Source organism: Theobroma cacao, chromosome 4 (assembly GCF_053813885.1).
Source record: "Theobroma cacao isolate CCN51 chromosome 4, ASM5381388v1, whole genome shotgun sequence".
NCBI lineage: Eukaryota > Viridiplantae > Streptophyta > Magnoliopsida > Malvales > Malvaceae > Theobroma > Theobroma cacao.
Window position 1 is genome coordinate 34,897,447 of NC_142642.1, and position 9,945 is coordinate 34,907,391.

A 9,945-nucleotide genomic window follows, 5' to 3' on the forward strand; every position below is an offset into this window, starting at 1 on the left:
AAGATCTCAAAAGATGAATATGATTATAACGATGATGTATATATATATATATGTATGTACACGTTATTGAGAGACATACACTCCCATATTGCAAAAAGGCCGTTTTCTCCTATTATTTGTTTTAAAGGTTGTTGATAAACATGTCCGTCCATGCCAATAAAGAGTTTTTTTTTTATAATATTCGAAAGCATATGTTTAATAATTATGTGTTTAGCGTAACGCAGAAAAGCACGAATTAGGTGGTGTCCAAGCTTTCACATTATTGTAACAAAGCCTAGAAATTGCATTGCTTCCTCTACCTTATAGTTGTTATTAGCTAGGGTGGCTACTCTCCAGCTGCTCAATCCAGGACACTGTTTCTCGATCGGCAGATATTCATGGTTAAGCCGTTTTCTTTCTTCTTTACAAAAAGATATTTTGCAGTTTGACCTTCGTGTAAAGGAGAATAAAAAGAGGATCGAGGAAGGATTGAGGATTATGCTTGATTATTTCTGAAAGCCAATCGCAATTTTCGATAATTTAATTATTTGGTGTGTTTTTTTTTATTTATTTATTTTGTCCAAGGGTCTATATGATTTAGTTTACTACATATAGGATGAAAATTGTCGTTGCCATTTTTTTAACCCATCATCTCTTATCGAATTAAGTAGGATTATATATATTCCTGGATAGGGGCCAGACATGCCTAAGCAAATGTTAATTAATTTTTTTCTTTGCTTTAATTTAAACAAAAAGATTAAAGTATTGTTCAGTTGTTTTGAATATAGAATTGAACGTAAGTCCTCTCTTTCGAGAACAACAGCCTGATGGTTGGTTGATTGATGATTGTATAATTTCTTTTTTAAAAAGTTAGAACATGATTCCATACATTAAGCTGGCAACGATCATCCATGACATATTTTTTCATGTATATACAAGGATACGAGTCCCCAATCTACTAGTACAAATTCTTCCATGCTATCAATGTTATTATCTATTTTTATGGATTATATATCATCATTGTGATTGTTGATGGAATCAAAATCCCATTATTCATTACTTATGCAGCTAAAATTTGCAGGAGCTCACAAATACACATGTCAATAGACTGAAATTGTAAAGTATTGCAAAAAAATGGAATGCATGTGGGTGCAAATTAAATTATATAACCTCTAGTCTAATGGAAAATAGGTCACATTCTTGTCCACAACGCAACCAATCAAGGAACCCTGAAATTGAAAATGTCGAAGAAAGGACATGGAAGCAGGAAATAGGGCAAAGGAATGGAAACACACAAGTTAATGATGAAAGCAAAGAAGAAAAGTGAAGCATCGACCCTGCCTGGCTGGGGGGAGAAAAAGGAAATGAAGGGACTATGATAAAAGTGGAGCTTGAAGAATAAAATAGGGAAAAGGAATTAACGCCTCTAATGATCTAAGCAAAGAAGGAATTAAAGCGAGGAAGGATGATAATTAAAGTGTTTGAGTATATTTTTATTAATTGATTGGAAGCAAAAATAATAATCGGATGAAGTTTGGAGGAAGGAGACTTGGCAACCACGCATTTCATTGGCATTTAATTTTCTCTCCACGACTACATAAATAGGCAAAGACCCCACTTTCCTCTTTCTGCTTTGGCTTTTTATTCATTTGCACAAATTCTGGATGCTCACCGACAGACACTCCCTATTTCCCATTTCCTCAAATTTATTCATCTTTTTGTCTTTTATTTTGATTTTTGTAGAGTAAGATGATTTTGGATGCAATATTTCAGTAGCATTAACAGCCAACAACGGTTGATGGTAGAGAAGGAAAACCATGTGAAGCACATGTAAACAATGCCAGAATGAATGAATGAATCAATGAATTCAAGGCAAACATCATGTCACATTTCCGCTTTAAGAGACAATAATTAAACTTGAAGCAACCTTTTGTGGACCTCTCTCACACATGACTTGTTTGCAAGCCGACAAAGGCAAGGTGACATCCTTTAAATAACGTCAAAAAAGGATAAATTGTAATCAAGCCCTTTGAGATCATTTGATGGAAAGGATTACTTCCTACGAGAAAATACTAGTGACACAATCAGTAAATTAGATAACTCCAAAGCAAACCATTGATGAACGAATATCGAATATAGGGGTTGATTTGAGATCATTTCAGCGGCGATGGGCTTCTGGGACTAAGACAGGGAAAACTACGTTGCTAATTTGCATCACAAAGGGGAGGTGTCAAAATTCCAATTGAGTTATTATTGCAATTTTTTTTTTTTAATAAAGTCATTATGACAAATAAGATTATAATTCAATACACCACAAGGCAAAGGAAAACAACTGCAAATTATATATGGAGAATAGACAGCCTTAAATAGGGCTTGTGAGAGAGAGATTTAATCAGTTGAGCGCATGATAGAAGCAGGCAGCATCCCATCTTAAATATCTTCAAAAACAGCAAAAATGTTACCGCTGATGTAATCGTTGTCTACCAAGCTGACCAAATAGTACTTGCTCTGCACCTGCAAAATTGAAAGGAAACCAACCCATTATTGAGCTTAATCCTGATCAACTTGAAAATGCAAAAGTGAGCATCAAAGTGACCAATTACCTCTTCAAGCAGTTTTTTGGATTGAACACCCTCAGGGTCGGTGTCGGAGTACCAGGAGGCCCATGTTCTTGACCAAATTTCAAATGCTTCATCCTTCCACACCATGAAGCTGGCAGGATCCACCACAGTTGGCTGGATTGTTTCTTTAGCTGGGAACGCTCCCCACGTTACCGCATTAACATCTGCCACGCCTATGTTTGATATCAAATCCCCATTTTTGTTGACGGCCAAGTAGGTGATAAATGACAAGGCCTTGCACTTGGCAATAAGTGCATCTAATTTTTCCTTTGAGCAGAAAAACTCAAGATAAGCCTTCTGGTAAACATACCCTCCAGGGCCACCCCAACCTGCATGCAGTCATGTCAGATCAAGTTACAGCATACTTAACACCAGTTCTTACTACCACAAGTGCAAACTAAGGGAAGGGAGAGCACCAGGAGTTGTCCTGCCCAAAGCCCATTAAGCTTTGTGTGTTCCCTCCTATCCTCAAAACAACCGCAAACTCAGGCAAACTACCACCGTGAATATATATACATATATAAATCAACACTCGGTATAAATAAAAAAATACAGTTCAGAAATCAAAAGCCCTTAAAAGCACATTTGTTTCACAAAATGAAATATAAGAATAGAATATCTATTCAGTGAAAATAGAATCAGAAAAGAATAATTATTATGTAGTTTGGTTCATGAAATGAAATTGTTATTCTGACCTTATTTTAATATTTGGTCGACAAAAATTAACTTTAGAATAATGAAGGAATAGGTGAAAAAAATACCTTTTAATATAATTTATGATTTTTAATTTGAAATATTAATTTTTTTATAATTTATTTAAAATATTGATAATTTATAATTAAAATTTTAATAGGATTTTTATTTTGATTTCTCCTCTATTTTCTTTTTGTCTTCTCTTTTACTATTGTTCTTTCGTCTTTTGTCGCCTGACTACTGGAGATATGGCTGGCACTATGGAGCAACAGATCTGGCCACCAAAGCACCAAATCCAATGCATCCCACGGCAGATATAGCCGCTGAAGGCACCGGTTGGGCAATGCTAGAATGAGGAAGAGAGAGAAAGAAAACGAGGAAAAATGTTTCCATATGCTAGAATTAGGCTTTATGATATATAAGATAGTAATTTCATAAAATGATTAAGGACATCTTTATCCAAAAATTTTTTAGCCCATTCCGATCCATGCAGAATAGCTAGCACTAATAGGAGGATCGGCAATAACTATTCAGACTTCTCCTGGAGTGGCCATCCCTTGAAATAGCCATTCCATAACCAAGCAATAAAATAGAAGCGGAAAGAAGAATAGAATATCCATTCCCCCAACCAAACATGCTGTTAATTCTTAAACTCAACACAGCTGCCTATTTCTTCATATTATCTGCAGATTTTATGCTTAATTAATTCATAAATTAGTTCCTTTTGACTGCAAAACCCCCATTATCTAAATAAACCTATATCTAGTACAATTAACTCAAATATTAAGACAACCAGATACCAGTATTCAGGTGCAAAAAATCATTTGTTCAACCATTTTAGAGATACATAAAAGAAAACATACATCAGATACTTGTACTTACCAACAGATGTGGAATCAGATCGTTCCCCATTGACAGCTGGTTGACTATTGATGGTAAGGAAACCCTTCAAATTGATCTTTCCCAGCTGTTCATGTATGATCTTTGTTTCTGGCTGAAGCCCATCCAATTCTGACCAAGGACTACTTTTCAACTTGCCCAAACAATAACTCTTGAATTTCTGATAACACCAGTTCCAAACAAACCATATCATTATTGCAGATTTGACTTTAAAAAGAGAAAATACTACATAAATGCTAAACTACAAATTCTACCTCTTGAATATCATCAATGCTTTTCAATGGGGTAGCCCATTCTTCATGAAGTTTCTTGCCACGAGCACGGGGCCTCATGAACTGTTAAGAATTTAAATATCTTTGGTCATACACAGGTTATTAATCCAAAAACAGAAGTAACGAGGATTTTCCTCAACCAATTGACAGTTTCTAACATTTTGCCACTTAAGTATAAAGTGATATCATAAAATATAAAAAAGGTACTTAAATTAAAACAAATGGTCATGAATAGCAAGAATAAATAAATAGGAAAATCAAAAATTAACTATCTATTAACTTCATATGGATAATTGCCATTTACTATTCAAATGGAGGTTCCATTACAGTCTAGAGGTTCTCATTCCAAGTCCAGACAAAAAAGGAAAAACAAATTCCCACCATGAACTTGTTAATAGGTTTTCTTTAGTTGGCCAGATTCCCAAACATACTTGTTAACATGATAACCCATTTAGTTTCAAGTCATAATTGTATCAACCAACACAACCGGCTAATGTGTTACAAAGATCAAGCACTATGAAAATAAACTAAAAGTCATCATTCACCAAGCACCACCTCATATTTCCTTCCTTACATTTTCAAGAAAAAGCTGTGCATATGCTATATGACTTTTTTTTATTTTTGGTTCTTCATTATGGTGAGACTTGTAATACATCCTGTAATAGTAACATGTGAGATCCATAGGAGCCTACATGCCAGCCCATTCAGAATCCCAATCCAAAAAACAGTCTCTGAATTCCATTCAATGTTAATCTTTTCCATAGCCAGCCCATTAAACTCACCCCGAAATCTTACTTTTCTAAAGTGTTTATTGCTGAAAGAAGCTCCCATAAAATATCCATTAACTTATAATAAGATTTGGCATTTAGGTATAAGTCCACTATTATCATTTAAGCTTAAAGGAAAACCTTAATGCCAGAGTTCATTCCCATACAATCAACCATCAAATGAACGTGTCAATTATATGCACCCATAACAAATGAAATATTCAAAAAGGATGGAATGAGCAGGAAAACCACCTTAACAATAACATAATGATACAACACATGCAATCAGACACATCTAAACCAATATAAATACACTGTAATACATTTGTCAAAGATGCTGCTTTCTTTTCAATAAACAGGTACGTAACATCTAGGAGTTATTGCGCATGCCAAAATTGAATAAAAAGCAAATTGCAGCTATATTTCCTCCAAGAGATATTGAAAGCATTGAAGATATTGAATATCAGTAATACAAAACAACAAAAAGTTCAACCATCATCTTTACCTGATAGTCAGTTAGCGCACCATATGATGGGTTTTGAGAATCACCCCATCGCCCATGTGGGTACTGGTCCCAACCAATAGTCCTGGATATGTAACTCTTTGGACGGTTAGCCCTGTCATCATTTGTAAGAAAGATCAGATATCCAGGAATATTCAATCATTATAAGAAAATGCAATAAACTCCAGACATCTAGCCAAGAAGTGAAGTTCAATGTTTATCACATACCAAAATATTGGACGAACATCTTCTTTAACACGAAAAACATTTGCAGGGCGTCTCCAAGGTAAAAACCTGGAAATTTTGGACTCTTCTATCAATCCAAGATTCTGCCAACATAAGCCTATGATTAGTACGGGGCAATGAAGTAATAATTATACACTAGAGAATAGAGATGAATATAGCTTGACTCATAACTACTGCCAAAGTCATTTTCTCTTTTACTTTCAATTGAGTAGAAAAAGAGTTCCTAACAAATTATCTTAAATGATTGAACAACAATAAGTCACTTAAATGAAATATGCGGGTAATAAATCAATAAGGATTGGGATACAGTGAATTCTGTACTTGCATCTCTTTTCTTTCCTTCATTATTTCCACTGATCTTAATTTAATTATTTAAAAGTATTCTATGAGAAAGTATGATATTGAACCTACTAGATAATTCAAAGTTTTTTCTAGGACTCCATTTGGTTGGTGCTTTACTATTTGCCTTTTGTGTTCTATTCATTTTTTAACTTTTGTTTTTACTTCTATTTTTTTTTTTGCAGAAAAAAAAAGAAAAACAAAAAGGAAAAAGAAAAAAGAAAAAGAGTCAACCAAATGGAGCCTATATAATTGAAGAACAAAAACTTATCGTTCAAGGGCTTTGATTGACCCTGTAAATGCTCAATTCTTGAACTACATATTAATTTGAAGATTTTTCTCTTCAAATTTCAAAGTTTAGAAGTCAAAAGATATTCAGAAATAACATCTTCTAGATGCCAAAATAATAAATGAAATATAGGATAATAAGAACCAACCATTAGTATAGCTAGTGCAGATTTCTCCATGTTTAACGTATAAAGGTGCAATGTCTTAATTCCATGAGCTAAAATCTTGCGGCACATTTCTGTTCCAAGATGAATCCCATAGGATTTGACGGCTTCGTCATTGTCCTTGATAGGCTCTAAGGCATTAGTAATGTCAGCTGGGATCTACAAAGAGCCATTTGAAAAATATTAATGGCAATAACAACCAAAATAGCCTTTTATATCCATTCTTCTAAGCAATCATAACGAACACATTAAATCAATAGTTAAGGAAAAGCAGCCCCAACAGTGCACTGTTGTGATAATATGAAATACCCATTCAAATAACGGGCCTCCAAAATTTTAGAAGTTTTAGCCTTTGAGAAGAGTGACACTGCATTCTGTTCCTTTATGCAAGCAAGCACCATGAAATGCTTGCATTATTCTTCTATAAGCATGGGTTTACCTCAATGACATTTAGCCACTTTGATTCCTCTGCTTATGGAATTATTTGAAAAACTATCTAGTACATGCACCTTTTCCATAAAACAATTCTAGAAAGGAAAATATCCAACTAGTACATACACCTTTACAATAAAATTTTATCATTTGATACCTGTTGAAATGCTCAAAAATACCTCACCATAATTTTCTCAGACTAAGAGGAAAAGAGGGACAAATATATTTTCATTACATGTGTGATAAGAAATGCAATGCAATGTTTGTTACGAAAAAGTGAAATGGGCTATATACCACATACCTTGGTTTTGCAAAAGCCAGTCATACGCAAGAAACCCTTGTAATTATTAATGGGCATAATACCCGGCACGATAGGACATGTAATTCCAATTTGCCGACAGTCATTGACAAATTTGAGAAAGATATCAGTATCATAAAACAATTGAGTGACAATCAGATCAGCTCCCGCATCAACCTATTAAGTAAAGAGGCTTTAGCACAAAAAATAACTAATACATTGCAATGGAACTACAAACATTAAAAGATTAGAACACAATCAGCCAATTAATGAGTTCAGAGTAAAACCTTTCTCTTCAAGTATTCAAGATCATTCTGATAAGCTTCAGGTGTAGCTACACCGTCACTTCCTATGGCATCAGGATGTGCCTCTGAGCAACAAAGCAAACTGTTAACAATCACAAGCCACAACAACAGGCCCCTTATCAGTAGACAATCATTAATCAAAATATAAGACAATGAAAAGCACCTGGATAACCAGCAACCGTGATGCCAAAGTAGTCACCATACTTGCTTCTAATATGTTTCACCTAGAATTTAGAAAGAAAGGTTAGTAACATATTAATATAGAAAAAATGGGAAAGATTTAAAAAGGAAACAAAATGAGCAATCCTTACCAGATCAAGGGCACAGGCAAAGCCACCTTCGACCTGGACAAACTTGTCCTGGCCATGAGGAGGGTCACCTCGGAGGGCAAGAACATTCTGAATGCCATTGGACTTAATGGTCTGAAGGGCATGGTCGATCTTCTCCACAGGCATGTTGGTGCAAGTGAGGTGCATCATGGTCTCCACACAGATGATATTCTGCATCTTGTTAGCAATGTCCAGGGTGAGATCTGCGGTGGACCCACCTGCACCCCATGTAATGTCACAGAATGATGGATTATGAGCAACCATGCGATCCATCCTCTCAAACAGGTTGTCAACTCCATCCTCAGTCTTTGGGGGGAAGAACTCAAACGAAAACACAACTTTCCCTTGCTCCTCTTGCAAAGTCCGAATCTTCTCTATCACCTTCATTTTTAATTAGATCTGGGACTGTCAGTGCCACCAACAGCTGCAAGTGGAATCAAGAATTGAATACGAAACTCAGACTTTTGAAGAAATAAATAAAGAGGAACGACAGGCAGAGGCAACCAAAAAGGCAAGAGACCTGACTGCAAGGGAATGATAAGCTAATATTTAAAATAATACTTTCTTAGAATTTAACACACTAAATTGTCTCATGGACTAACCATTCTGGACTAAAACATGATTGCAGGCATTCATCATCATGATTAAGCTAAGTACCGAAAATGGAATCTAAAAGAAACATGGTACTCTGAAAGATCAACAATCAAACCATATTTTCGGAAAGTCATTTTCACAGCAATTAAAAACAGGACTCCCACACATGCACCGACACGACAGTATCACGCACACATACAAAATTTCTCAGCCTCAGAGCATTGAAGAATTTGTTAAAAAAACCATGATTACCCAGATCAATGAACCCAAACCAAATCTGAAACAAAAACTGATAATTCATAGCGAATACCCAATTTGAACTTTGAAGAAGAACACAAATGAAAATAAAAATGAACAATTTAAGTCAATCCTTTAGAAGCAAATCAGATCAGCTAAAACATAACGATACAGTACAAGTTATACATTGTCAAGAATCTAAATAGACACCAAATATCGACAGAGTACTCCAAATCTAATATCCGAGGCTTGTTCTAGTACATTGTTCCCTAATTCATATAACAAAACTACAAATTACATGTCGGAACAAAGCTCCCGGAAAACGTGAAAAAGAAAGGAAACTCACAAATGGGTTATCGATGAAAAGATAGAGGGAGGGGCGAGAATGGGTTGGGAACGCAGAAAGAGTATATGAGAGAGCGGGTGGGGGTTGGTGCGATTGAAATGACAAAGTTGCCACTCAACAACCCAATAGCCAGTACACTGCCACCAACCTGAGAGTGAAACTTTTCTACATACGATAGCCCTCTACTGCTATCATTTACCAACCATAAACAGCGACACGTTGGATGTGCATGATCATCGTCCATCCACTCATTCTAGTCAGCTTCACAGATTTGGTTTGCTTACCAAAACCAAAGATTAGTTGTCTCTTACATAAAATACTTAACAAGTTACTTTCGCTTGCTTTGATCCTGTTATACCGAATCAGGCTTTGACCTTGTTTGCATTTTTCACGGCTGTTTTTGGTACGGGTTAATAATTACAAGTTTTAATAATAACATTATTGATATTAGATAAAGATTTTTTTCTCATTTTGTTTTAATTATCATAAAAATAATAGTTATAAAGGAATGAAATGGATTTCATTAGTCTATTACTGTTTTTCATGGTCTCTTGTAGGCCAGGATGAAAGAAAACTAAGTCCCTCGAGGAGGATGGGAATATATCCCCACTATAACTTATAAAATATATGTAT

General features: G+C 35.1%; 1 protein-coding gene across 1 annotated transcript; it reads right to left on the reverse strand.

Moving 5' to 3' along the window:
- Positions 1–2,207: 2,207 nt before the first annotated feature.
- LOC18602649 (methylenetetrahydrofolate reductase (NADH) 2-like) lies at positions 2,208–9,454 on the reverse strand. Its single transcript, XM_007034164.3, has 12 exons — positions 9,313–9,454; positions 8,118–8,559; positions 7,970–8,030; positions 7,789–7,871; positions 7,505–7,678; positions 6,757–6,930; positions 5,963–6,063; positions 5,738–5,849; positions 4,448–4,528; positions 4,176–4,353; positions 2,583–2,929; positions 2,208–2,493 (listed from the first exon to the last, which is right to left on the reverse strand). The coding sequence occupies exons 2-12, from the start codon at positions 8,520–8,522 to the stop codon at positions 2,410–2,412; spliced, it is 1,800 nt and encodes a 599-aa protein (XP_007034226.1). The 5' UTR covers positions 8,523–8,559; positions 9,313–9,454; the 3' UTR covers positions 2,208–2,409.
- Positions 9,455–9,945: the final 491 nt, after the last annotated feature.

Excerpts from the sequence above, each read along its gene's own strand:
- LOC18602649 (XM_007034164.3), bottom strand. The coding sequence starts at position 8,522 with ATGAAGGTGATAGAGAAGATTCGGACTTTGCAAGAGGAGCAAGGGAAA. Across the intron at positions 8,031-8,117 it reads TTGCCTGTGCCCTTGATCTG|GTGAAACATATTAGAAGCAA; the intron begins GTAAGGATTGCT and ends TCTAAATTCTAG. Across the intron at positions 7,872-7,969 it reads CACGGTTGCTGGTTATCCAG|AGGCACATCCTGATGCCATA; the intron begins GTGCTTTTCATT and ends TTTGTTGCTCAG.